The sequence below is a fragment of the Rhizopus microsporus genome (assembly GCF_002708625.1).
Source record: "Rhizopus microsporus ATCC 52813 unplaced genomic scaffold scaffold_5, whole genome shotgun sequence".
In the NCBI taxonomy this organism is placed as follows: Eukaryota; Fungi; Mucoromycota; class Mucoromycetes; order Mucorales; family Rhizopodaceae; genus Rhizopus; species Rhizopus microsporus.
In genome coordinates, this window is record NW_019671920.1 from 841,218 (window position 1) to 868,132 (window position 26,915).

General features: G+C 35.9%; 14 protein-coding genes and 1 non-coding gene across 15 annotated transcripts; 6 read left to right on the forward strand and 9 right to left on the reverse strand.

Annotated features, from left to right (window-relative positions):
* Positions 1-438: 438 nt before the first annotated feature.
* RHIMIDRAFT_236183 (uncharacterized protein) lies at positions 439-1,645 on the forward strand (the record flags this gene model as incomplete). The annotated part of the gene is made up of 3 exons (XM_023608497.1): positions 439-730; positions 785-1,542; positions 1,610-1,645. 3 exons carry the CDS (start codon positions 439-441, stop codon positions 1,643-1,645), a joined length of 1,086 nt encoding a protein of 361 aa, XP_023467905.1.
* Positions 1,646-1,684: 39 nt separating this feature from the next.
* Positions 1,685-2,498, reverse strand: RHIMIDRAFT_115448 (uncharacterized protein). The gene is made up of 3 exons (XM_023605313.1): positions 2,235-2,498; positions 2,046-2,184; positions 1,685-1,992 (listed from the first exon to the last, which is right to left on the reverse strand). The coding sequence occupies exons 1-3, from the start codon at positions 2,456-2,458 to the stop codon at positions 1,795-1,797; spliced, it is 561 nt and encodes a 186-aa protein (XP_023467906.1). The 5' UTR covers positions 2,459-2,498; the 3' UTR covers positions 1,685-1,794.
* Positions 2,499-2,834: 336 nt separating this feature from the next.
* On the forward strand, positions 2,835-4,336 carry RHIMIDRAFT_213890 (WD40 repeat-like protein). The gene is made up of 5 exons (XM_023607259.1): positions 2,835-3,047; positions 3,099-3,152; positions 3,203-3,275; positions 3,334-3,837; positions 3,888-4,336. Exons 1-5 carry the CDS (start codon positions 2,904-2,906, stop codon positions 4,196-4,198), a joined length of 1,086 nt encoding a protein of 361 aa, XP_023467907.1. The 5' UTR covers positions 2,835-2,903; the 3' UTR covers positions 4,199-4,336.
* A 5-nt stretch (positions 4,337-4,341) lies between these two features.
* RHIMIDRAFT_200816 (uncharacterized protein) lies at positions 4,342-4,935 on the forward strand (the record flags this gene model as incomplete). Its single annotated transcript, XM_023606482.1, has 2 exons — positions 4,342-4,763; positions 4,902-4,935. The coding sequence occupies 2 exons, from the start codon at positions 4,342-4,344 to the stop codon at positions 4,933-4,935; spliced, it is 456 nt and encodes a 151-aa protein (XP_023467908.1).
* A 704-nt stretch (positions 4,936-5,639) lies between these two features.
* On the forward strand, positions 5,640-5,712 carry RHIMIDRAFT_t20. Its single transcript has one exon. It is a non-coding gene; the product is annotated as a tRNA-Arg (tRNA).
* Positions 5,713-7,979: 2,267 nt separating this feature from the next.
* On the reverse strand, positions 7,980-10,182 carry RHIMIDRAFT_236187 (putative VAC8-vacuolar membrane protein required for the cytoplasm-to-vacuole targeting; the record flags this gene model as incomplete). The annotated part of the gene is made up of 10 exons (XM_023608498.1): positions 7,980-8,188; positions 8,241-8,387; positions 8,432-8,929; positions 8,990-9,118; positions 9,178-9,300; positions 9,355-9,477; positions 9,535-9,657; positions 9,717-9,953; positions 10,005-10,088; positions 10,140-10,182. The coding sequence occupies 10 exons, from the start codon at positions 10,180-10,182 to the stop codon at positions 7,980-7,982; spliced, it is 1,716 nt and encodes a 571-aa protein (XP_023467909.1).
* Positions 10,183-10,528: 346 nt separating this feature from the next.
* RHIMIDRAFT_312435 (uncharacterized protein) lies at positions 10,529-12,200 on the reverse strand. Its single transcript, XM_023614802.1, has 5 exons — positions 12,039-12,200; positions 11,844-11,980; positions 11,543-11,768; positions 11,005-11,498; positions 10,529-10,954 (listed from the first exon to the last, which is right to left on the reverse strand). The coding sequence occupies exons 1-5, from the start codon at positions 12,169-12,171 to the stop codon at positions 10,631-10,633; spliced, it is 1,314 nt and encodes a 437-aa protein (XP_023467910.1). The 5' UTR covers positions 12,172-12,200; the 3' UTR covers positions 10,529-10,630.
* Positions 12,201-12,636: 436 nt separating this feature from the next.
* On the reverse strand, positions 12,637-13,526 carry RHIMIDRAFT_312436 (uncharacterized protein). The gene has a single exon (XM_023614803.1). The coding sequence runs from the start codon at positions 13,489-13,491 to the stop codon at positions 12,661-12,663; it is 831 nt and encodes a 276-aa protein (XP_023467911.1). The 5' UTR covers positions 13,492-13,526; the 3' UTR covers positions 12,637-12,660.
* Positions 13,505-15,140, reverse strand: RHIMIDRAFT_278433 (uncharacterized protein). The gene is made up of 5 exons (XM_023612755.1): positions 14,545-15,140; positions 14,252-14,339; positions 14,020-14,201; positions 13,898-13,964; positions 13,505-13,849 (listed from the first exon to the last, which is right to left on the reverse strand). Exons 1-5 carry the CDS (start codon positions 15,133-15,135, stop codon positions 13,605-13,607), a joined length of 1,173 nt encoding a protein of 390 aa, XP_023467912.1. The 5' UTR covers positions 15,136-15,140; the 3' UTR covers positions 13,505-13,604.
* Positions 15,141-17,782: 2,642 nt separating this feature from the next.
* RHIMIDRAFT_213899 (HSP20-like chaperone) lies at positions 17,783-18,509 on the reverse strand. The gene is made up of 2 exons (XM_023607260.1): positions 18,148-18,509; positions 17,783-18,066 (listed from the first exon to the last, which is right to left on the reverse strand). Exons 1-2 carry the CDS (start codon positions 18,412-18,414, stop codon positions 17,860-17,862), a joined length of 474 nt encoding a protein of 157 aa, XP_023467913.1. The 5' UTR covers positions 18,415-18,509; the 3' UTR covers positions 17,783-17,859.
* Positions 18,510-18,643: 134 nt separating this feature from the next.
* On the reverse strand, positions 18,644-20,766 carry RHIMIDRAFT_115622 (uncharacterized protein). Its single transcript, XM_023605315.1, has 4 exons — positions 20,562-20,766; positions 19,987-20,496; positions 19,080-19,934; positions 18,644-19,023 (listed from the first exon to the last, which is right to left on the reverse strand). Exons 2-4 carry the CDS (start codon positions 20,348-20,350, stop codon positions 18,671-18,673), a joined length of 1,572 nt encoding a protein of 523 aa, XP_023467914.1. The 5' UTR covers positions 20,351-20,496; positions 20,562-20,766; the 3' UTR covers positions 18,644-18,670.
* On the reverse strand, positions 19,978-21,669 carry RHIMIDRAFT_115617 (uncharacterized protein). Its single transcript, XM_023605314.1, has 5 exons — positions 21,644-21,669; positions 21,375-21,591; positions 20,562-21,323; positions 20,418-20,496; positions 19,978-20,377 (listed from the first exon to the last, which is right to left on the reverse strand). Exons 2-5 carry the CDS (start codon positions 21,478-21,480, stop codon positions 20,347-20,349), a joined length of 978 nt encoding a protein of 325 aa, XP_023467915.1. The 5' UTR covers positions 21,481-21,591; positions 21,644-21,669; the 3' UTR covers positions 19,978-20,346.
* Positions 21,670-22,979: 1,310 nt separating this feature from the next.
* Positions 22,980-24,498, forward strand: RHIMIDRAFT_115674 (uncharacterized protein). Its single transcript, XM_023605316.1, has 2 exons — positions 22,980-24,044; positions 24,113-24,498. The coding sequence occupies exons 1-2, from the start codon at positions 23,222-23,224 to the stop codon at positions 24,265-24,267; spliced, it is 978 nt and encodes a 325-aa protein (XP_023467916.1). The 5' UTR covers positions 22,980-23,221; the 3' UTR covers positions 24,268-24,498.
* Positions 24,499-24,547: 49 nt separating this feature from the next.
* On the forward strand, positions 24,548-25,829 carry RHIMIDRAFT_236194 (S-adenosyl-L-methionine-dependent methyltransferase; the record flags this gene model as incomplete). The annotated part of the gene is made up of 7 exons (XM_023608499.1): positions 24,548-24,757; positions 24,811-24,842; positions 24,896-24,989; positions 25,052-25,318; positions 25,370-25,409; positions 25,469-25,585; positions 25,636-25,829. The coding sequence occupies 7 exons, from the start codon at positions 24,548-24,550 to the stop codon at positions 25,827-25,829; spliced, it is 954 nt and encodes a 317-aa protein (XP_023467917.1).
* A 49-nt stretch (positions 25,830-25,878) lies between these two features.
* Positions 25,879-26,744, reverse strand: RHIMIDRAFT_200524 (EF-hand; the record flags this gene model as incomplete). Its single annotated transcript, XM_023606460.1, has 6 exons — positions 25,879-25,977; positions 26,039-26,194; positions 26,250-26,260; positions 26,319-26,536; positions 26,604-26,628; positions 26,681-26,744. 6 exons carry the CDS (start codon positions 26,742-26,744, stop codon positions 25,879-25,881), a joined length of 573 nt encoding a protein of 190 aa, XP_023467918.1.
* Positions 26,745-26,915: the final 171 nt, after the last annotated feature.

Here is a 26,915-nt window from a genome sequence, read left to right on the forward strand (position 1 = left end):
TTTTAGGTACCTTTTTTCTTTCCTTCTTTTTTTTCTCTTTATGATTGTATATTTGATTATAAATAAATTAGGAACCATTATTTATCAGTCAAATACAAAAACAAGCACTAATGAAAGTCAAAGGATTCGATATTTACCCTTACTTGTGATAAAGGACCTTATAAAAGCTAATTTTTATCAAAACTTTGAATATATCAAAGTGCAGGACAAAACAATCGTCTTTGAAGAGGTATATTTATCATCTGTATAAGGAAAGTGATCTAATTTACTTGCATATAGAGGCAGAATCTACTCTATGTTGCTTGCACCAAAAGAAATATACCTATACATATTCTACAACATCATCTCACAATAATCCACTCGTTTCTGAATTTTCATTTTGGACCACAATGGATAGTTGATAGCAGCAATAAAAAAAAGGAAATACACAACTGTCTGATGAAGCTACCGTTCATAAAGAATACAAAGCTGTCCATCTTATCAAATGATATGATGTGCTGTATGGAACAAGTGCAGATTGGAGAAGATTTAATTAACAAACTAAAAGAAAGCATGGTCAACTGCTGTGATCACAGCTTTGGTATGATTGATAAACCTATTTTTAATAAGTCAGTGAAAGCATGGGAACACTGTTTTTTATTCGCAAGAGATAAAGTCATCGCACAGTGTTCCAATAATGAGACGCTGAATGAAGAAAATTTATACTTTTTAAAGTCATTGGTGTTACAATGTGAGTAAAAAAGGGTAGAAATGATAACATATGGTTAATTTATACTTTATATAGTACCAACCAAGATGATCCCTAGCACTAGTAGTCAAAGCAACAGTAGTAGCCATAGTAACAGCAGTAGTCATAGTAAACTGTCACCACAGTTTATGATGAACAATAATATAACACTTCCCAAAAACATAAACAACCAGCGCTCCGTGTATGTCTATCATAGCTCATCATCATCTTCACCCTTTAAAATCAGAGAAAAATCAGCATCATCAGCAACGTTATTATCATTTGAATCGCCTTATTGGTACTCATCACCTGAACAACAAATGTTAAGTAATGCACCACTAATAGAGGATTCAGTATCATCGTCACCGGATTCACTAAAATGCCTATTGACGAACCTGTATAATGAAATAGAAGAAGATGTCAAGATATTTACAAGATATGTAAATAATCAATGTGTAAATATAATCGTTGTATATCTTTATCAAGAAATATCCACAGTCATCATTTGTAAACAAGATAAAAAATGGAATCATCAGATAAAGCAGTTTAAGGCATCATTTAAAAGCCAATTATCAGATTTTTATGCTTTTCTGTTAACCAAAGAATCAACACATTTCACCAATCTATCATTCACGCTAAACTTTCCTGGATTAATTCATTTTATTTATCGTGAAAATGGCATATTGATCACACCTTTATTGACCGATTTAAACGAGCTGGATAAAAATCATGAATTATTATACCAAGTAATATATCATTGTAAGAAAATAGATCAAAAGAGAAAATGGCCTACCCTGAAAGAAGTTAGACGAATGGTAATCACCTTCATCCTTAACGATTGTCACTAATATTTTATATAGACAATAGATCTACTTCATTTAGGCCTCAGTAAAGTCCAGCAAGAGACGAGGATACTGAAAGAAACAAATCAATTCTATCTATTATACGAAAAAAACTTGAAGAATCAAGAATTGTTTTGTATTTACTTTAATATATTTTCAAAAGACAGAATTTGGAATATCCATCACAATCTGTTAAATGATCTCGGTCAACGTACATCCATGTCTTTATTTACTGTCTAAAATAAATGTTATATTACTGGGGAGTTCCTCTTGCTTTTCTGTAAGGATATCTTTGATTGTCTTGCTTTCTTCTTGTTTTGTGTTGTCTAAAAGAGCTGCTACAACATCCTGGGTTGTTTCTATTTCGTTCAATTTATAATTAGGCACCTCTTTTCCGGTTTGCTTCATGCTCTCTTTTAATATCTATATGCCGCATTAGCCATGTTTATTTATTATTCTATAGGCTGCTGATTTACCTTAAACTTTGTATCCAAATCGGTCAATGCTACTTGGTTCCAACTTTGGTCATTGGCATCTTTAACATGCTCAAGAACAACAGATCGGACGATGCCTTCGATTTCTTTTTCATCATTTAAAACTTCTTTTCGCTTCCAACTATTCCAATGTACTTAGTTTATCAGTTGATCTCAATCACTTCAACTTACGACACAAATTCTTCCTTGGTTTCGTATTTAACGTCAAATGTCACAACGGGCTCCTCAGTTGTAGGTTGTGCAGGGGTAACTGATTCTTTGCTTTGTTTTTTGGCCCAAGGATTAAGTTTTCCAAATAAACCTGATTCGCTACCAGCTAATTGAGCGCTTGAAATGTGAATTCTAGACACTTGTTGAAATCGTGAAACTAAAAGTCTCTTTTGACAGGCAAACATTTTTTAACTAAAAAAAAGACAAAGGGGCCATCAAATTTTTTTTTCGGGCAGTTTGATGCACATCCCACACACCCCGTTGGCGGTCATTCAATAATAACCCAAAGGGCATGGATGTGCTTTGGAGGGTAAAAGGGAAACAGTTGCCCAATTGAACAAGATTTGTAACCTAGATCTATCACATTGAAAGAGGATTCTTACTTTTGTGCTGTTTATTCATGCCAGATAGCCATTTAGTAGCTCTTTCTCACTCACACTGACTAAAATTGATATATTTACTATAGCTTTTTACTTGTAGATGTTGCAGCCGGATAAGTCAGTTAAAACATTGGGCCACAAAGGATCTTACGTGGGCCAACTCGATTTAGCAGTTGTATGACTGCCCTTTGTGAGGGCTCACAGTCAAGTTTCAATTTAATTCTTTTTTTTTTTTAATTCGTAAACAAGCATGGCAGAAAAAAGAAGAGATATAGACACAAGCAATGGAGGTGCTCTTATTAAGCGCTCCAAACCAAATGAAGAAGAAAAGAATAAATCGGTCATCACACTATCTAATCAAAGATCTGGAACCCAAAACGCCATTGTTGGAACTGTAATAGAACTAATACACATCGCGCTTTTTATGTTAATATTTTGAGTATAGGTCAAGCGCACTTCAGCATTAGAAGCACCTGTGATGCAATTAACAGGTCATGGTGTAAAGTATTTACAACATTCACGTCATCTCGTCTATTAAACAATGTATAGGGTGAGATTTATAGCTGTGAATTTGACCCTTCAGGAGAGTTTATTGCAAGTGCAGGATTCGATAGACAAATATGTAAAGCATCATTCAGTTAATTTCATTCATTGCAACTAATATTTGATTTTACGCCTAGACTTATGGAACACATATGGAGAAGTAAAGAATTACGGCATCATTAAAGGACACGGAAACGCTATTATGGAAATACATTGGTCTCGAGACTCCAAGCAAATCTTTAGCTGTTCAGCCGACAAATCTGTTGGTATTTTTGATGTAAAGACAGGCGATAGAGTGCGAAAATGGAGAGGTCATGCAGGCATTGTGAATAGCTGTCAAGCAGCTCGTAGAGGTCCAGAAATTGTTGTGTCTGGCAGTGACGATTGTACTGTCAAAGTTTGGGATCCCAGATCAAAAGATGCTGTGAGCACCTTTGAAAATGAATATCAAGTAACCTCTGTGTGTTTTAGCGAAGCAGGCGATATGGTCTACTCTGCTGGCATTGATAACACTGTCAAGGTTTGGGATGTACGTAAGAATCAGGTTGCATACACAATGGAGGGGCATTTGGATACTGTTACTGGTATGCGTCTAAGTCCCGATGGCTCATACTTACTAACAAACTCTATGGATAATACGGGTAATGAAACAAGAAAGATGAAATATAACAAACTCATATTCCTTTTATAGTTCGTATTTGGGATATCAAACCATTTGCACCAAATGATCGTTGTCTGAAGGTGTTTGAAGGTGCTCCTCATGGGTTCGAAAAGAATTTAATTAGACCTACATGGTCAACAGATGGTACTCAAATAGCCTGTGGCTCTGCAGATAGAACAGTCGTCATTTGGGAAGTCGATAGCAAGAAAATTCTTTATAAGCTTCCTGGACATAAAGGGTGTGTGAATGATGTAGATTGGCACCCAAGAGAGCCCATAATCATGAGCGCAAGTACTGACAAGACATTATTCTTGGGCGAGGTTAAACCAACACGATCTTGATGTAAACTGTTGATTTGCTCCAAGCGGGCCATTTCAGTGACTGTTGAACTGTAAAAAATTTTTCAAAAAAAAATAAATTGAAGGCTTAATTGTGAAAGACAATTATTCCTTCTCTTTCTCCAACTTAATCTTACTTATTCAAAATGGGTCGTATGCACACTCCTGGTAAGGGTATCTCTGGCAGTGCCCTCCCCTATCGCCGCACTCCTCCTTCTTGGGTCAAGACCACTGCCGAAGAAGTTGTTGACATGATCTGCAAGAATGCCAAGAAGGGTCTTACTCCTTCTCAAATTGGTGTCATCCTCCGTGACTCTCACGGTATTCCTCAAGTTAGATCCATCACTGGTAACAAGGTCCTCCGTATCTTGAAGTCCAACGGTCTTGCTCCCGAAGTCCCTGAAGACTTGTACCACCTCATCAAGAAGGCCGTCTCCATCCGTAAGCACTTGGAACGTAACAGAAAGGACAAGGACTCCAAGTACCGTTTGATTCTTATCGAATCTCGTATCCACCGTCTTGCTCGTTACTACAAGACCTCTGGTCAACTCCCTCCCACCTGGAAATAGTATCCTTTTTATTGTTTATATACTAACCGTGATAGGATGATATTCCTTCTTTACTATGCCTATTCGAACATTACGCAGGGTTGCTCAAAGCGGCTCGGTAACTGTTCTCCTTAACCCATATTCTTGTTTTTTTATAGTGAGTCTGCTACTGCCTCTGCAATGGTTGCTTAAACAAGATTTATTGCGTCGAATTTTTAGCAAGAAATGTATATTGGATATCAACTACGTTTATTTCAACAACGAAGTATCCTTTTTCCTTGCTCAAGAGAATGAAACCAATAAAATGCAATTCATACTTACAATGCTTTTTTCTGGAATGTAAATGAGAAGAGGTATGTAAATGGTTTACAACAAAGACATTAATTTGAAATGAATGGGCCCTGTGATGACATTATATAACTATACTTGAACTTTCTCTGAGAGTTTTGTATTCACACTGGCTGAGGACCCATTTATTATCAAAATAAACTTTGTTAATGTCAAACCACATACATACCATTGCTCATGCTATGAGATTATCTGTTTTATTTTTATTTTATAATGTTCAAATTTACGAATAACGAAACTGTCTTTTTGACTAAGTTAATTGCAAATGTCAAGTTTTCTTACAATTATTCAAATGTACATGACATTACCTTCATTCTTAATAAATTAATTGTAAAGAATCGTAAAAGTTTTCTTTAGCTGGAGGATCATTACATCATCTTGCAAATGTGCTGTTGAGGTTTTTACAGTAAAAAGCCACAGGTAATGAGATCACACATTCAATCTCCATTTTCCCGTTAAATAGCCTATTTTGATTGGACAGGATAAAAATTCGGCCCTGGTTTTTGATTCAACATAATATATATGTGAGAAAAAAATTTTCAAACTAAGACGCTGTAGCGTAATGGATAACGCATTAGACTTCGAATCTAAAGATTGTGGGTTCGAGTCCCATCAGCGTCGATTTTTTCATCCTTTTTTCTATGGTTTTTTTTTGCATTCTTTTATGAAGTAAATGTATTTGAAAGAAGCCAAATTTGAAGAATTAAAACGAAGATAATTAAGGGATGCGTCCGCAATCAAAACAAGAAAACAAAAATTTAAGCATTAATTTTTATACTTGTCATGCACAGCATTTTTATATTTTTGGAAAAAAAAAAAAAAACAGAATGTTATTTTTTTCTTATAAAGGTATACCTTTTTATATCAAGCTTGCTATAGTTCATTAAGCTATTATGGCAGCACTATAATTAAGGTAATATTTTCTTTTACTTCTCTTACTTAAAGCCTATTCTGATTCCTTTAAACTTACCAAGGTCATAAAGTTAAAACAAACAATTACGGTATTGATATCACGTTGGTTATTTTGCTTGCAAGATATCATGTTATATAATTTCTATATGTTTAAGCACTCATTGAAAAGCAAACACGCGTAAAGGATACAAATAGTTTTTATTTTTGCTTATTTATTATTGCTTTAATAACCTCGTATCTCAAATTACATATATAATCCCACTAGGCTTTCGAAATGAATAACAATCTTCATACACATATCTTGTTTATTGCAAATTTTCGTTCACCTTGCTCTTTTTCTTTTAAAATATCTTTAGGATAGTTAGACGCTTTTTTATTATTGTTTACTGCTATATATCAATTATATTTGCTTGCATATCTTAACTGGTATAAATATCAAAACTCATATGTAGTTGCTACTTTGTATCATTCTACAGTTATCAACAATAACTTGAGTAGATATTAAATTAACCCAAGCGTCAAGGATAATGCAAAAGTCAGAATGATTGAATAGTAATCCAACTTTTTATATATAAGAATTCGACATTTTAGACTTAATGCTCTTCAATTGCGTTTAAAAAAAGGTGAGTGAGGTGGTAAAAATATGTTTAGTATACACTTTATCATGAATCACTTTGAAAATTTCAGGTACATTGTGTATTCTCGTATTATCATAATAATATTCACATTATGTAATCTAACCCTTGTTCAAAACAGATGCTTCAATAGTATAATGTACATAATATCTAATACTTACAATAAAGTCAAACATTCATTGGCGAGAATATTTTGAAAGGGCTCTTCGAAATACACAAAAACGCTGAAGTTTCGAAGATAATCCTCCCTTATGAATTGTCCATCTTTTTTCCTTTTTTCTTTTAAATAATATATAGTGCCATTGGTGCCAGTTTGATTATTCTCAGCGTGCAGTTTCAAGATAATGTAATCGAAATATCTCATCTGTAGTATCTTTGATGCTCTAATGGGAATCAAAAAGCACCTGCTTTATTTTTTTATTACCATACCATGTCCTTCTTGATTTGCAATTTTTTTTATTCTATAAAGGATCGAGTGTGGCCAAACAAGAATAAAATATACTTGCTTTCACTTAGTAGGGCTATAAATATATATATATTTAAAAAAAAAAAAAGAGAGAATCAAGCACTTGTCATAACTAATGAACAGAGTATCTGTTTAACTCGGTTAAAATAATGATTTTTTACTAAAATTAAAAAGTAATAAAGTAATTAAGTGGGGGATATCAATAAAGACAGAATATGCTCAAGATGAGGTATTGTTCAGTCATCATCACAATCGTTAGACTCTGATCCACGCTAATCCAAAGAAGCATTTGTAAAAAAATTATTACATGCTTGTTTCTTGGTTTCAGTTATTGATTTCATGGATTATGATTTTGTCAAATGAGTTTTCTGTATAAAAGTAGAAATATGACAAAGCCAGCCCGTATTTCGTTGTGTAAACACGAATACACGAAGAGTTAACACATTATACGAGCAAATGGTCTTGGTTTTTCCTTCCTCTGTTATTCTGTCTCTTGTTCTATTTCTTCCAGTCTCGCTCAAGAAGATGAAGACCAATCTTTGTCTCATTTGCTTTATATCATTATATGTAATACAAGTTTGAATAATAAAAACAAGATTGATAACAACCAAGATCACGTCTTATGAAGTGTAATACTTGTAAAAGCAAACTTTCACAACAGTAGTCTCTTGGTCTATAAAGAAACTCATCTTCAATCTCACATTATCTCCAAAAAAAGTCCAATTTTAGCCTAAAAAGCTTTAGTATTACAAAAGCGGGATGAAAAGAATATCATGTTAATAATAGGGTGATAAAAGTGAATGAATGACATTTTGGGGGTAAAATAAGAAAAAAAAGGTAGAGAAAATAAGGAGAGTATCGGGGAATAAGGAAATCTACTTTGAATTGGTTTTCCTGGAGAATTCTTTTGAGGAAACTTGCTGCAAAGTATAAAGTACACGTTTGGCTATTGCGTTAATATCTCCATCCATATCTTCAACATTGTCATTTTGTCCGGCTTTTGATGTCTGTGCTTTATTCACTATTCTCTGTACTGATTCCAATATGGGGTGTGAATCACCAATCAAGCTGATGAGTCTTTCATCTATAACAGAATGATAAGTCATGTGTTTCGTTTCATCGCAACCTATGGTTACCTCCACCATCCAAGAATTGTTCGATGGTCCAAACACCAATATGTTGGAAGGCAATGTCTTGGTCTTCTGAAAGGAATCGGATCAAGAACCTTTCAAGTCCGCCAGAAGGTGTTTTCCAATTCTTAACAAAGGGCATATAATCAGGGACTATTGCATGCATAAGTGACTTGTCATGTTTCTTATTTTCTTACCCTTTGAACTAAGGTTTCCAATAGCTGCAGCAGAATTTCCTTCTACTTCCAAATTGGGATGTGAAGTTAATTCAACCAAGACATCCAACACTCCCATACTCAACAGTCTCTGCTTCAGCTCGTCGCTCAAAGCCAAGACAGCAATGGCGGCTGTCATTTCTGTTTGGACACTCAAAGGAACCTTGTTGATCAACGTCTTGATGCGCTCGACAGCACCTGCTTCGACAATAGCGCGCTTGTTTCTTTCTGAACTAGCTGCAAGATTGCGAAGGGTTGATATAGCATGACATTGAATTTCCTCGTTATCATCATAGGCTAACAGCTCAATCAGTGGGTTGACAAATCCTCCATCAATAATGGGTGATTCATTAGCAGGGTGTATGGATATATTACGAATACAGGCAACAGAGGATAAGATGAGTGGTAAAAATGAGGATTTCAAAAGACGTAAGAGAGGCGGAAGACCTTTGCATCGTACAATCTCCAGCTGGTATTTCTCTAAGTGAAAAAAGAGAGAGAGTTAGCATCAGCAGTTTACAATCGTATTTTAGTTCCTACCATCAGATGCAAGATTTCTAAGCGCAAGTGCAGCTTGACACTGAACCTTTAAGCTCTTTGTATCCATCAATGCAATCAAATATTGAACCAGCCGAGAATCTGTTTGTGCCAACTTTTTGCGGTTACTGGCTGCAAAGAAATAAAGACATGTTAGTGTCCCTTTGCTTTCTTTTCCATTTAAAAGTTACCATCTACTGCGATATTAGAAAGTGCTGTAGTACAATAGTACTGAACATCGGCATCGGGTGAGCTGAGCAAACTGATGAGAACGGGGATCGCGCCTGCGTTGACCAGCTGTTGACGGTTTTCCTCTAAATGGTAAATGAGTTATCGAAACAAAAAAGTAAAAAGAAGGCATATTTTACGTGTGTGTGTCATATTTAATAAAGCCCCTGTAGCATTCCTTTGTACTCTTTGGTCTTTTGACTTTGCCAAGTCTACTAAAAGCCTGAGTGCATCAGATTTAGCAATCTTTGTCTTGTTTTCATCTACAAAGCTCTATTAGATTTGCTCTGCATTATTCATAAGTCATATATATATTTTACCATGAGTAGCAAGGTTTGTGATACAACCAACAGCATTGCACTGAACCTCAACGTTAGGTGATCCCATCTGGCGGATAAGTTGCTCAAGACCTCCAAGCTTGACGATCAAAAGTTTATTTTCAGCTTTAAAACCCCTTTTAATTTCAGCATTGACACTTTTTGAATGTTTCTCCAACACTTACTATTAACAGCAAGGTTACCGAGGGCAGCACTTGCCGCTCTTTGTACTTCAACGTCGTGGGACTGTAATAAGAATAAGATAGGATTCAAAGTATCACGATCTACTTGGCGGACATCCTTTTCTGTAATTTCAGCAAATGCAAGTGCAGCTGATCTCTGTAAGTCGACATTGTCTGAGTATGCTAATATAGAAAGGGCCTGTAAAGGTTTTCCTTCAAAGAAGTTGGTATCGCTTCGATCTAATAAAGTTGTTATAGGTTTAGTTTGACTTCCTTTGTAAAGCAGCTTACTTTCAAGATATTGTAATAGTTCGGCAATTGCTTCTCGTTCATTCTCTTGTAGGAGGGGCTCATATAGACCATTCTTATTTTTCTCTAAGTTTTAAATGAGAACAGGTTGTCAATATCGTGTGTTGACTGACTTACTTCCAAAACAGCTTGAACAGCAGCTACTACAGGAATTTCCCATTTGAAGGTTTTATTCTCAAGTAAAAAAAAAAGATGACTTTGTGTTTAATGAAGGAAAAGAAAGAAAAGAAAAGAAAAAATAAGGAGGAAAAAAAAAAAAAAAAGGTCTCTGCAAAGTAGGCAAAAAAAAAAAAAGGTTCTGCGACACACACACTTTTTTTTTCTTTTCTGTTCTGCAACCTCAAACACAAATAAGGCGCTCAGTGATGTGACGTAATAGTAATGGTCCTTTTTTTTTTATGAAAGTATTATTTATGGTAGATACACAGTTCATCAATAAAAAAGGTACATGTTAACTTTAATGCATTTACTTTCTGAGTTTCCTTTCCTCTTTAAGCCATGCTTTGCCCATCAATAATAAATTAATAAAGTCGTACCTTTTCGGAAATTATTCAGACATATTTCGGACGATTAGTAACAGATGTCCTTGTAGAATAAAAAATACTACTTTATTCATAACGGTTATTATTTCTATGTGTTGGCTTAAGTTCCACTGCATCTTCATCTTGATCGTCATCATCTTCAAGAAACGCACTAGAAGCATCCAATATTGTGTTTTCACTATCCACTTCTGTGTATCCCTCATTGTTATGGTTTGGATAATGTGTCAACTTTTCCCAAAGATAAATTAAACAAAAGGCAAATAAGAAAACAACAAGTCCAAATGAAAGCAAGACGTTCATATATGAGCTAATATCTATGCCCATATATGCGAGTAGCCCGAGTTGTTCTTCTGTTGATCCCATAAATAATAGACCAGACAGTATCAATGTCTATTCATTATTTAGAATATGGGTTGAATATAATACGTATATAAACTTACTAGAGGTGGAAGATATTGCCAGGGCGATATGGTGTCATATTGTCCTTCTTTCCAGATAAAGCAAATTTCAATAATACGGCTTAACCCACCAGCCATGAGCATGTATCCAAAATACGAATGAATAGCACCACTGTTGGCGACATGTTGAGCATGTCCTTGGAAAGAAACTGCAGTCAAGATGATCAACACAGAAGGTATAACAGATCGTTTCCCGTTACGACTTAGTACGATGCCTACCAATCCTGCAGCCCACCAGATGATACCCATAGATGTATGCTGATAGTCTCCATGATTCCAAGGCTGTCCCCATCTGTGTTCTGTGAAAGTGTTGACAATACCCCAAAGCATAATGACCCAGCTATCATACCATTCTTGACTCTGTCCTCTGCGTAACAACCATGGCCCGCCTACACGCAAAGATAACAATAGCAAGATACCATAGCCAACAAAAGATGAGCCCATGATGAAGTGAGCCAAGCATTGGCCTGTATGATCTAAAACATATTTAGAAAACATGTCATCTTAACCATGCCCTTACCTCCATAACAGAAACCAAGTGAGGCTATCACACCAAGCACGATCTGAACATAGCCAATGACTGGAATAGCTGCTCCAGTGATTTTATGAATCTTGACAAGTGCAGGTCGTATCCTACCATGAATGCTTTTCTCTAAATGAAGCTTTAGATAGACACCCAGTCCGAATTGAATGAGTACTGTCCAGATGACGATATCAGCAAACCATCGATGAGCTATATGTGGCTCCTATATAGATACTGATGAGCTCTTACCCAAAATAGTTTGTTTATTTTTTATCTTATCAGTTGTATTTTTTATTACATAGTTTCTGCCATTGTGTGCATGAGCTAGAAAATAACCAATGACGAATAAAGTCGATGCTAAAACCTGTGTTGGTACATGCCATTTATTTTTAGCTAATCCCAAGACCATGCCTAAAGGGTATAATATGCCAAACGCTTTTTTATATAGAGATTAATCAAGGTTTCTGAAACTCAATGATTCTTTTTTTGTTACATGTCACCATAAATGCAATATGAAGTGTCATGATTAAACCAATAGGTTCATTTGTTGCTGCACTCTCATCAAACAGTGAAGGATCGAGATTATGACTGTGTCCCATTCCACTGTCATGGTCATGTTCTGACATATTTAATAAATTAAAATATAAAGAGAAAGAAATAAAAAAAAAAAAAAGATGTGTGGCATTTTACCTTTAATATAAAAATGGATAAATGAATAATAATAACCTTGTTCATACTATTATATACCTGTGCATATGGTATTAAGGGATATCTAGTAAGCATCGAATCTTATTTGCTTGCTTTTCTTGTAGAAAATAAGGGAGTATAGCCATGGCAGCAGGTGATTAAAAAGTGTATACACATATTCAAAAGAAGAGGAAGTAAGCAACCAGATGACTTTTCACAAAGTCTTTTTTGTCACAAGAACAATCCGTTTTGATATTAAATAAAGAGAGAAAGCAAGAGAGAGAGAGTGTGTTTATGCATCCCAAAAAGAGGTGGCCTTAAAGTTTTGGATTGTGATTGTAGACAAAGACATACTACTCTCTATTGCATTTAGAGTGTAAATCTCGGTATAGTTCCAATAAAGGCTCTTGTTTATTTATTAATAAAAATTATTCATAAGAGGGGCACCGCACAACACAAGATCGTTTATAAGTAAACATGACCTTTTTCAAAGAGCTTCCTTTACTCATCAAGTGTTCAATTTGTTCAGTCGTTCCAAAGGTTTCGATATTCCTGACATCAATGGTAGTGAGGTTAATAAGTTGTTGAACCATATCCAAGATTGCATCCTCTCTGATCTGACTACACCATTGAAGTATAATACGTTGTAGCTTAGGCAGACCACGAGCAATGTTCTTGACGGTTAGACTATCAACCCAGGTACAGTAAGAGAGATCAAGATGGAGAAGCCGTGACGAAGAGAGTCTGAGCATGTCTTCGAGATGATGTGAACTGTCAATGGATAAGCATGGTTGAATCATAGTGTTGCTCAAATCTAAACTAGTGAGTCTATACTGACATGCTTTACCAATAAGGGCCAAGATGTCCTTGGATAATTTACAATCAGCTAATGATAATGAATCCATCGTCATTAGATTCTTTTGGACAAGTGAATGAATCACAAAAGGAGACAGATGAGTGCATTGATCAAGGTGAATCTGTCTAAGATGATCCAAGTGTAGTAATGATTCTTGAAATAATCTGTCAGTGATATATTGATGTACAGGTGTAAGATTCAACACTCGTACAAAGGATTGGGCATACGCAGTAATTGTAGAAAATTTATATAATTGCTCCTTGGTCAACACTTTGGGATACTTGTAAAGCACTTGGTATGATACAAATCTCCAATATGAGTTTACAAGTGCAATGGAACACAAGTCTTTTTTGTCGAGTCTACTTAGTATATTTTCATTCACTTCAAATGGTAATCGTTCCATTTATTATTATTAAAAAAGAGAGGAAAAAAAAAAAAGAGGCAGAATGCATAAATTTAAGCAAGGATATATATATATATTTTTACAAGTTAAAACCCTTTACTTACCTCAAGGATTCAAGATCTACGAGGTATAAAGCCAACCGAAAAATTTCGAACAAAAGGCATTGCAGGGTGGTTCATTTGTCTCATAAAGGATGGCAAAATAAGTGTAGATTCTTTGAGTGATTCCAATAGTTGATTACAATAAGCATCAGGATAAACTAATTGATCTGCGGATCTATCGTTTGACCATAGCTGTATACTCTTTGCTACATGCTCATCTTTATCATTCGTACAGTCTAAATACGTAATCTTTATCACTTGCATCATGTTAGTAAGGGGGTATGTTTAAAGTGCTGAGCAGTTACCTCTTTCTTTTTTCAATGTCTCCTTGTTGTTATAAATAATACTTGTATCCCAATTGAATAACCAAATCTATTAAACATATTATTATCCGTTGTATATTTCGGCAAACACAAGGAATGCTTACCAGTGCAAAATGACGTGTACTTTGCCGACCTTGGATTAAAAACTTGTGTGTTGCGTGAATTTTAGCCGTACTGATCAAGTCAGACACAAAGAAATCTATAAAACCAGGTTGCTCCTGCAGATTGGGTAGAATTGAGATACTATACTTAAAGAGCTTTACTGCTAAAAGTTGTATTTGATCATCTAATAAAACATTAGATTATTATTTTTTGTATTATTTTATCATTATTTACTTTCTATGCAATATTGTCCTTCGCCCACTGCTTGTTGACAATGACTGCAATTGATAGCAATCCATTTTGTCATTGTGCCGCGTTCCCACTAAAATGTTTCCCAAAAAAGAGGGTCAATAAGATGTGTAAATAAAGAATTGTATGACACGGTAGTAGTTCGTTGGTCTGTTTTTCATTCCAACAAACTGTTTATAATTGTCATGTAATTTATCTTGGATTTTTGTATCGGCAAGAACGATGATGTCTATAGCATCGCCTACCTTCTTGAAATCCTTTGTTTTATATGTACTTACATTTAAACGATCAGCAACCACCTTGTCCATTTGTGTTGAATTGGCAATTATATCGTCAGGATGAAGTAAGAAATAAGTCGATCCGACCAATAAAACAGTAGGTCGAGCAAGGATGGGTCTCATACGTGCCTGGTGTTCTTCTGGTTTGGTTTCATGACATATCCAACATTCAACCAACTCATACCAGTGTTCTGAAGGTAAATCCTTCAACTTGTATTCTTTATCTTTCAAAAAGAGAGGTTGGGCGCATACTTTGCATTGAAACTCGCTCAATTCTCTTAGGACAGATGTACTCCACCACTCTTTGACTTCTGTTTGCTGTGATCTTGGCTGTTGAGTTTGTCGACATTGCGAGAGTTTTACTTCCCAAGGAACAAGACCGTCAGTTGGTTGGTCAACACGAGATACAATCCAATCTTGGGGCGAGATGGATAGACCAACTGTTGATAAATCTATTTTTGTTTCTGAATCCAGTATGAGTTGATTATCGGCCACTTGAAGTTGCTTGGCTACGTCATATTCAGGTTCAGCTAATATAGTTGCGCGTACTATATTGATATTGCCAAGCTCTTCAGCATAGAAGGGAATCATTTTTTTTAAAAAGAAAGAGAAAATATTTTTTTTTTTCGTAGAGGAAATCGCAGCCACAGTTACACACTCTTTTCTAATGGCGGTCTGTTTGCTTGACAATGTCTGAAAGAAAAAATCTTTAGTAATAGAAGAGAAAAGAGATAGTTTATATACCAAAATAAGGATGTTTCATTGCTTTCTTTGCAATCAATCGCTGTTAATAATCATACCTTAATGATTTATCCAAAAAAGCCAATAATTCGTTCGACATGTGCTCTCTATTGTATGCAGTAGCGAACCTTTAACAAAGGAGAGACTCGACATCTAACATATTGATTAAAGCAAGTAATAGTGTGTAAGCTATAGCTTGCGATCGAATAATTCCTTCATATTGTGATTCAAGTGTTAGATTGTACTTTTCCGGCTATTTACAGAAAACCATACCAGCCAACGTAGCACTATAACCCCACGTATCTAAGCTGTAATTATGTAGTTGAGGGTTCACCATTGGCCCTTTAGAGCATAGAGAAGATGATCTAACATCATATTTGGTACGAGGTATGTAAAAGTCTGCTAATCCTGTCGATAAGTTCCAGCTATTAGAAATGTCAGTTTATTAGCTTCTTATTTGTTATACGGTGGTTCCGATGTCCGTTTTCCAACGAACTGAATTCGCTTTGGTCTTCGAACAAAATTCGTTTTATATCAATCGATCTCCGGTTTGCTATTGGCCAAAGCTCGCATTTAGCGTTGAGAACGAATTTCGACCAATAAAAAAGTGAACTTTGAGGAATGTAAATGCGTATTTTGGAAACTTATACAGCATACGCGAATTTATGGTGCGCGCAACTTCACTTTTTTTTATAACGTCTAAATCTTTTTTAATAACAAGCAACTAAAAAGTCACTTTCTATTATTTCTGATTTCGTAATACGTGTGTTGTTCATTTTGTTTGATTGATTTAAAGAAAAAATATCTTACGCACAAAAAAATTCTCTTTGGTCAACGTAAGTTTTTTTATAAAACTTACTCAGCAAGGCGATGATTGTGTGTTCAAGGGCTTCTATGCAATCTCTTTCTATGATGTTCAACACGTGTTCTGGACGAACAACGATCGTTCATTTCACCACTGAACTGGAGGCTTTCAGGCAGTCAAAAGGAGGGTTATGGACATTCGATTGGAATCTTTACGGGGGGGGGCAAAATGGTTAGTTGGGAGCTGGTTATCTGAGACCATGGCTGTGATAGACTGTTGATGGTGCTTTCTGCTGCCTAGCTGACATAAGCTAGCTGACAATTGACAAGGTTCAGCGAACGCATATCCCAACAGTACGTCTGCTACTGTGGGTCTTTGCAGACTGCTTGGTATTTGATGGCCTGATGGTTTTTATGGGTGCCTGATCCCTTGTTCTGATGGTCAATGGCCGACCTGAAGAATGCCGTCACAGCAGCAACCAGAACCTTTAAAAGTCTTTTGGCATCGTTACTTATCTTTTTTCTTCTCTTTCAGGTTTTCTTTGGTGAAAAACATTAGCTTTTGGGAATAAGCTCTAATAAATAATTTTTTTTAAATGACTTAAACTTTTGTCTTTATTTATATTGAAAAGAAGTAGGTTTTTTTTCTAAATCACTTAAGTTATTACATTGAAGATATGCCCAGTATCAGAACTATAGCAATGCCCAATAGATACAACCACACCCTTATTACGCACTGTTGATTAACTTGACACTGAGAAGCTCACAAGAATCCAAGCTACAGTGGAGTTAATGAGTACAAAAACATTTAAACACAACAGCTATTGTCAATAGATTGGATGCAAAGTTAGAGTATATCAAAGCATCTGTTTTATGAAACAAGATGTAGTACTATGAGTGAGTAGTACGATTTTATTGATTTGGTAGAAAATATCCAAAAGCTGCCAGGGCAAAAAAGAGATTGTATATAGATGTTATTCGACTAAAGGTTTTACTTGCAGTGTAAAGCCAATTTTATTACTTTTTAAAAGCAAAATAGTCAATATATTATGAGCAAAGTATAAATATATTCAGTGCATTGCTATAAACCATGATTGCTGATACAAAACCTATAAAGAGTGATAGAACATAAACAAAGCTATTGTTAAAAGCATATTCTATAAGTTATGCCCCTTTAAGTTGCAGCATTCAAGCATAAATCGAATTATATAATACATTTCGCTTGATCAGCCTTCAGTTTCCTTTCAAAAGAGCATTTTGCAGTCTGGGGGAGTATTACATTTTTAGATTTGCAGTGCCTCTAGTATTACCCTTATTATTCCTGCTAAACCCTCTGCATGGAATCTGCAAATGCCTATAACGCAGAAAAAGAATATGGCCAACTTCCTCTTATACGTGACATTTTCCAATCAGTGTATGTTGCTACTGCCTTCAGTACTTTGGATCTGAAGTCTACATTTAGTCAGTTTCCTGTCAATGAATAAGACCAAATTAGGACAACAGTCACTGTATCTAATAACTTACAATATATCTACAGAGGTGCTCCTTTTGGAATTTCTGACCTTATTTAAAGAACTTCCTTAAAGTATTTTGTTGATGATATCTGCATTGCTAGTTCTCTATGCATGCCCATCTCTTTCATATGAAAAAAAAAAAAAAATACTAACACTCACAAAAGCTAATTTGCTGTATAATTAATCATTTAAAAAAGCAGTTTTATTTAAGTTTTCATGCAAAAAAAAAAAAAGGTTTTGTATGTACAATTGCGATTTAATCAATCTCAATCAGCTTTTTAGACTCCTCACTTGACTTTGGAACTGTCACCTTAAGAACACCATTTTCATAATTGGCCTTGATACCGTCAGCTTTGATAGGTACAGGGAACGAGAACGACCTTTGGAAACTACCAGTGACTCTTTCATTAACCCACCATTGAGGTGTATTTGTTTCTTTAGATACAGCTGTCTCACTGGAGCCCTCTACTTGTTGTTGCTGTTGCTGTTGCTGTTCTTGGTTACTTGAGGCTTCATGCTGACGGTTCATGGTGCCGCTGAGAACAAGTGTACGACTATCGGCCAATTCAATTTGAATATCTTTCTTGTCATAGCCAGGTAACTCGGCTTGCAGTTCAAATGATTCAGGTGTTTCAACCATGTCGGTAGCCGGGTATCGAAGTAGTGAGTTCCAATTATTGTTGTTGTTGTTTAGATTACTTGCTACCAATGAACGACGAGCAGCATCAAAGAAGTTGGGATGCTCCAAAAGAGAAAAGGCTCTTTGCATATCACGGAAAACGTCAGAGAAGAATCGCTGTGAGAGTGCCATATTGAGTAACTAAGCAATGAAAATCTTGATTGAGAATCAAAGGTGAATACATCCTCCTTTTATATCTTTTTGACAGTGGTAAATAAGCTCAATTTCTAGAAAGTACTAACACCCCACTCACAAAGCATCAGAACTTTCGTTCATTTGCTCCATTGTTCCAGTGCGTTCGAATTTGATAAATGCGTATCGGAGATTAAACTAAATTTATGCAAAGTGCATGCGCAGCAAAATGGTGGTTTATTTACACAATGGGAGGTTATTGAACGATATTTTGAACCCGTTCAGTGACAGCAATGACACTATCTGCATTTGACTGGATCCATGACTTGAGATTTTGGATGCCTTTGGACATGTAATCAGCAGAAGGAGAGCCTTTGGTGAAAAGTTCGCTTTCATCTGTTGTTTTCAAACATGTGATGTCATATTTGGGATCATAGAGTTCAAATCGTATATTGGCAAGACCAATCACTTGGCCCTTGAGATTAGATGAAAGCTGTATGGGCAGACGAAGATCGATACGGCAAATCGCCTGACTCTGGTCTGTAACATACAGCTCCTGTCTCCACAGTTTACGTTCATTGATCTGTTCAAGCTTAGGAGTCCCACTCTCTATATATAAAACAGTGAGGATTGTGGAGGCTTTACTTTTTATATATATAACTTACGTATGATAACAACAGCAACGTTGAAATCCAAGGAGCTGTCCTGTTGATGGATATCAGAGCATGATGTGATACATCGAGGCACATAGTAAGGTGACTTGTGTTCCACAGCAGCAGGTTCCCACCGTGTCATTCGCGTGGTCTTGAAATAGTGCCCAGGGTATCGTTTGTTTTTTGGGTGGTATGGCATGACAAAAAAGATTTTATATCGGCTGCCTTCGGTAATATCCATATGGTTAAGCTCGTTTGCGTTCTGTAGTAAAAGTGTTGCCCATTCTTCTTGAGGATATTTGGAGTAGGCACAGTAATCGCAAATACGTATCTTAAAATATCCAGATACCCGACGTTCTTCTGGGCTAGGTCGTGTCTCACTGACATTGCTACGTCCTTCACCACTAAAGTTGGGAATAAGTAGAGTGGGATCAAACATATCACCATATCCGCAGCGGATCTCTTCCTCTTCCCTCGCTGTTCTTGTCACCATTTTACCGTTCGGCAGTGTTTCGGTATAGAGCATAGGAAATTTGCGACATACAATAATATCCAATGCGGTTACCATGCCGCCGTCGTCAAATATCGTTGGTAAGCTCCGGATGATATATTTTTTTGGATGATAGCCTAGACGTGTGTCCCACGCTGCTGGCAAACATCCATTAGCTGACAATAATAGCATTCTACCAGCGTTTTCATCGTCCAAACCTGGTTGTGCCGTGCGACCGCCTACGAGTTGTGCACCGCAAATAGAAAGTTTGTGTCCAATCTTTAACCTGCCTTTTGCAATGGCGCGTTCCATTCGAGCATCAATGCATGCAGAAACTTGGTACCAGCCATCAGTAAGCTGTAGTTGATATTTAGATGCTATAATAAAGATTAGAAAAAAAAGAAATTGACTACTGATCCACAGACTTACATGTATTGTAGTATGCAGGCGCTTTGATTCCAATTATATCAGAAATAGCTAAAATCATATGCTTAGCAGCAATATCATCTTGTTCTAAAATCTTTTTCAGCACAGGTCGGTGGCCCTGATTAACCTCTCGTTCGTATCTATACAGTAGTTGATGAAACACTGTCTCTGGCTTCCAATCCTTCATGAACACGTCAGGGTATGATCTGATTTGACAAGCTAACTTCCAAACGATCCAACGATAGTGATTTTCTATCCAGCCAAGCGTGACTCTATGTGGCAGTGCACCAGCATCCAATATTTCCGTTTGTGCTTCTTTCGGCCCCCAGTTATCAAATCTGTAGTTTACTGAGGTTGTGCTCGTCATGTCAATGATCTCAGGGGGTCTACAACACTCGTTAATTTAGCATAATAGCTTTATGAATATAACTTACATCTTTTTGGATAAGAGTTCTTGTCTTGTATATCTTGATGGTTTTCCCAAAGAAGAAAGCCTCATGCGTTCTTTCGGTACTACAAGTACTAAAGTTAGCAACCCTGTTCATTTGATGCTCACTTTTTTTTCTTCCTTTCTTTACCTGTCAAATCAAAAAGAGTAGAACCGTATGTACGAGGTGTGCTTCTATTTCCGATGGCTGCCTTTGTCAATTCAATATTAGATCGGATGATGGGTGATTTGAATGGCTTGTTTTGTTTATTCTTTCCGAGCAGTGATGTCTTGTATCGCTTATTGCTGGTCTCTTGCACACTCTTACTCGAAAGAGATCTAGTAGGTGATGATGATCGACTATAGAGAGATACAGAGCTAACGGTGCGTTTGATGCCTAGATGATTATTATTGCTTTCGACCTGGTTGTTGTCAAATAAGGATTCTGCTAATTTTTTAGATTCTTCTTTAGGAGCAGCCAGAACTTTCCCAGAGGCTGTTGTAAAGAAGGAGCTCATTTGGGCTGACTTGGTTGTATTATCTGTAGTGTCGAGTAGTTTATCGCAATCTTCAAATAAGGCCTGTGCCTTTTTTATAGCCTCTTCTGATACAGGTTTCAGCTGTTTTCCTGAAGCTGTTTTGAATCCTGAAAATGAAGGTGATGGTGCAAGCTCTACAGCCTCTGTGAGTAGATCATGTGCCTTTCGTATGGCATCTTTTGATACTGGCTTAAGAGCTTTCCCACTTGCTGTCTTGAATCCAAGTTGTGTAAAATCTATGGGTTGTACCACTCCTTTGTTGAGATCACTAGAGGAAGAAGTAGAGGAAGAATCACTCATGTTGACTAGAGCATCGTCGTCAAATTCATCCCAAATGTGCTCTTCGTCTTCATTAGATTGAACAAGTGATTTGTCTGCCACAAGAAAATGAATAACATGTTTTGTAAATTCTTTCTATTGTTTACCTATTTTTGTTGTTGTTGTTGATGATTTCTTGTTGGAGGATATTTCTCTAAGTGGGTTCGTTTTCTTTATAGCTGGTTTCATTGGAGTGTTTATGAGCTCGTCCATGAACACGTCAAATCCTACAGATGTACTGCGGGTTGATGTACTACTATTTTGTGAATAAGAAATCGAGTTTTCCTTATTGCTTTCATTATTATTAATATTAATATTATTATTCTAAGATATATTATTAGTATATATCAGCCATTCTAATAACAATAAGATTTACTATTCCTAATATATCAAACAGATCTTCATATTCTGAAGACATGCTATTAAAGAAGTGAATAATAAGTCTGAAATTTTTTATTTAAAAAAGTCGCGCTACCCCAATAATAAAAAACCGAATTATAATTAGAAATCTATGCAAGACTGTATACATCAAATTACACTGCTTTCTGTTGGCTTAAAGAAATGCTAGTAAGTACTCCTTTTTAGTTTTTGTAAAATATAAGCTATTTATAATAAAGGGACTTTATTGCTGAATCCATATACAAGATGTCCTTTATTAATAAAGTCTTTTGTAAATTAGTTTTTATATAACCAGGATCAAAATATCGTCATTATTATGCGAACATTCAATCGCTTGTCAAATTGACGATTAGAGAAGCTACTAAAGTCAACAATCACGCGGGATATGAATAAAGTTGATGTCTTTCTCTTTCTTTTTATTGTGTTTGTGAATTGACTGAAACAAGAAATAGTCAGTAGAGAAAAGTCTGTTTGGATAATCTTTTTCTTTTCCCCCAGTAGTTAGTCGGAGAGAGAGAGAGAGCTAAAGAAAGGATTAAATGCATATAAGATCATTGGCCGGTAAAGTAAACTGTATAAATTTTTTATTTTAAAAAAAAAGAAAATTCCCCCCGAAAGAAAACTTTTTCTTTTTTTTTACTTATTTATTTTATATATACGCAACATGTATTTCTATAATCAAGATAAAGATGACCCTTCCAACTACAATAGTCCAACTTATTATCACACAGAAGACAATATAAATAACACGAATCAACTATATTTTGGACAGTCTTTTGACGAGTTTTATGACGATAGCTCATTTTTAAACTTTGACATGCAACACACAAGTCATAGCTTACCTACTTCCTTCTTCTTTCCTTCTGAAGCAGGCTTGCAACAACAACAACAACAACAACAACAACAAGCTATCTTATTTTCTGACCCAAACTTTTTAAGGCAGCAGCAATTATTAGAAAAGGCAGAAGCGGATTCAAGAGCTGCTGCTGCTGCTGACATGGATATGGTCAAAAAGGAAGAAGAAGACCAACATGAATCCTGTATGGTTCGATCTAATTTATCAGCCATGCTTGATCAACAACAACAACAGCAGCAGCAGCAACAACAACAACCATCACAACAGCAACAGATACAATTGGAGCCTATACCCAAAAAGAGACTAAGTCAATTGAATGGCAAGAATGGTATGGGAGAAGGGGGTATTGATCACCAAAGAAGATTCAACGAGTTACAAGCAAGGTTTAGAATTAATTATAGTAACAAAAAGCCTTCAAAGCAGCAGCAACAGCAACAAACATTAGATGGTAAATCATATGATCATTTTTGAAATGTATAGAGTAACTGATAGAATATAGATAACACAGGTATTGGTAGAAGAAAGTCATCGCTCGATCCTTTAGCAAGCAACAAGAATATATTGAAGCTAAATAACAATGGAAGAAAGCTGGGTAGCAATGGTGTTTCTGTTACAGCAAAGAAGATATCCAACAATAACAATAGCAATAACAATACGGCAACAACAATCACGACAACGACAACCGCAGTGAATATTCCAATGGATAGTAATAACAATACGTCATCATCCATACCTACCGCGCACTCATTTCCTTCACGTACAATGCCTATTCAGATACAAAGAGTTCATAGAGCCAACTCAAATCAACCCTTTGACTTGGAGCAAAGACAAAAGAGGTTAGACGATCAACTAGTTAAAGTAGATTTTGATGATATCACAGTGTCTGAGCTAAAAGAGATGCTACGTCAAAGAGGCAAACCGGCAACAGGCAAAAAGGCTGTCCTACTACAAAGGCTGCAAGAGGAACGTGATTTTATTCAGCACGCAAGGGCCAATGGGATTCCAATTTCCAATCGGTATTTGGCTCAACAGCAGCAGCAGCATCATCAACAACAGCAACAACAGTCACCCGTTATGGATTCGGCTTCGTTACCTGAAACGATGTTTTTATCGAGCTCACCCGCGTCATTGGGGTCGTTAAATAGATCGATAGCCAATATGCACATTGGATCACCACCAGCCTCTTCATTAATGATTCCACCTCAAGCATCTAACAATAGTAATAACCGAAGATACACACCTTATACATCACCACGTAATTCATTATCATCACCTTCTTATTCATCTTCTGTACCCACTTCAGGGTACTTGTACAAAAAATCTTATGCACCCTTCACCTCGTCTGCACTTGCTACCCCTGATCGAGACGACGATACTAATCCATTTGATGACATGAACAACACAAACACTGCATCTGAAGATGCCATGAATCCTATGGAATGGACAGATCCTTCATTAGAAATCATGCTTCAACAACAACAACAACAACATCAGCATCATCAAGAACAAGGACTAGGGCAAGGTAATAATAAATAGAGAAAGCATGTGTGTGTCTGGGCTTATCATTGACAAATCTACGGTTAAAAATAGAATCTGCGCCTAAATTTACAGATGAAGAGCTTTTAACATTTTTAACAAGCCAAGGGTTTGACATGAACAACAACAGCCATTATTTTCATTCACAACAAGAAGAGCCATTAATGTTTAATAATAGTAATCGTGACCATCACTTTAGTCATCACTAAAACAAGATCCCCCTTTCCCGCTTGTTTGCATTATAATAGATATTACAACAAAAAAGTGTCATTAGTTGCCATAGCAATAGCCATCATCATAGTAACCTTAATAGAAATTTTATTTAACATAAGATTGGTTTTGTGTAATTGTAGCACAAATTCTAAGATATTCATTCGAATTCACACACAATAGGCCTTTAACATTGACACTGAGAACAGGTCACATGTTTGATTGTTCTTTTTTCTTTTATTTTTCTTTTTCTTTTTTTCTTTGTAATATATAAAACATATGGGAACCAAAGTATCAATTCCTCACAGCGTACTTCATTCTGCTCGAAAAAGATCATCCAGAACAATATCTAAGCGTGCTTCTTCTACTGAACATGAACAAACTTTGACCGATCACTCGGGTGATTCTCGAGTATCATCCACTACAGTCGATTTATCCCTATTATGCTTCAATGCTCATCAAAAGACAGCGAGTGATCGAATGACATGCGTACGTTTTATAATATTAGCGAATATGATGTACAATTGTTAATACGTGTATAGAATCATTTTGCATTAAAGGCCTTATTTGAAGGGTAAAGACATATAAGAGAAAAAGAGAGATCATGGTTAACCCTTTTTTAATCAGAAATGTTATGTCCGTTATTAAGCAACATATCGACCTCAATTCAACATCAACAGTCGTACTGGATATTGGCTGTGGGTCTGGAAGCTGGGTGATGGTAAGTGATACCCTTTTTTTGTCTTTTACTATAATTGGCTAATATATGCATGTATTTGAAAGGATATGGCCACTGAATACCCAAGTGCTCAATTCATTGGGATTGATCAGCTACCACTCTTTCCTCATGACATTAGACCAGCCAACGTGACATTTAAACAAGCAGACGTACTGACGGGACTTCCGTTTGAAGATAACACGTTTGATTTTGTACAAATGAGATTATTTTTACTTGCATTCAATCGACAGCAATGGTTGGATGCATTAAAGGAAGTACATCGTGTGTTGAAACCTGGTGGCTTCATACAACTGGCTGAGCCACAATTGATGGTAACCCGAACCCTTGGCACCTGAATCCCCACGTTCTGATTTTTACAATAGGATCCTGGAGATGACCTCATAGTGGACTATACGCATAAAAGTAAACAGCAGGCAGATTTTTCACTTTAATAGTAATATATTGATTCTATTTATTCATAGTCAAAACTGTGATGGAATTTAATGGTTTTGATGCTGAAGTGTGTGACAAACTTCCCCTCTTGTTGGAAAAGACACAATTCATACCAGTAGAAAATATACGAAAGGCAGTTCCACTAAGTAGTGTGCATAAAACATCCTGTCTCTTTATACTTATCCCCTTGTTGTAGATGGTCACATGCTCTCTGATGAATTCCTGTATATAGCCGATATTAGTGTAGAATCATGTAAACCATTCCTGATGGAGATACATAATATGCATTCAGATGATGAATTCATGGAATTGAAAAGAAATTATCTAGAAAGTAGAAAGAATACATCCGAATCTGCCTTTACTTATGTTGTAGGTCAAAAGCCTCATTAAATAATAATACCCTTGAATGATCTTTTTACTGCTTCCTCTCTCTCTTTATTTAAACCATGCCATCATATAAGTTCAATGCTTGTAAGATGGTTGGGTCCTTCTTTGATCCTTCTTTGAATTCCTCCATGGATAAGCGATCATCTTTATCCTAATGAACGTGATGTGTGTTATTGTTAAGCAATTAGAACATTGATATAATAAACACGTACTGTATCCATCAGGTCAAATATCTTCTTGACACGCTTCTCAGGTGTATCCTCATCTGGTGGTAATTTGACCATACTGCCTACCATTTTATAAATTGCATCTACGATACGAAGCATTTCATCACGAGTGATATATCCGTCGTTATCAATGTCGTATAACTAGGAAAAAGCATTAAGATGTGTGTGAAAACATGGTACAGATATAATCATTTACTTGAAATGCCCCTATGATTGTTTGTTTTAGCTTTAATTCATCCATTTTTTTCTCTTTTTATATACTCACAATAAAGCTTTTCATCTACTCTTCCTCTACTAGTAACAGATAAAGCACAAATAAACTCTTTAAAATCGATAAATCCATTTTTATCTCCATCAAATACATTAAACACATAGTCTGCAAAACGAGAAGGATCACCAAAAGGGAAAAACTGTTTGTATATCTTTTGAAATTCGGTCTTGTCGAGCTGTCCTGATGGGCAATCCTTTAGGAACCCTTTATACCTTTTTATTATTATGTCTCATTAGTCCCTTTTTTCTCATTGCTTTATTGTGCCAAGACATCTCTTACCATTGCTGTAATTCCTTCTTTTCAACTTTTATATATATTATTTAATACATATATAGATGCATATTAAATATACTTACAGTAAGTAGACTTTTGAAGATCACTCAGTTGCTCAGGACTAAGCTTACTTTTAGCATTTCCCATTTTGATATAAAGAAAATAGAGAAAGAAAGAAGAAAAAAAAAAAAAAAAGAAAAAGTAGAAATAATAACTAATTGTCCTGCCTTCTTTTTTTGGGCCACGGTGTGTTTTTTTTTTGGGTGCAACAACAAACTATTGTCGATCACACGTACAAATTAAACAGAAGACAAGCCA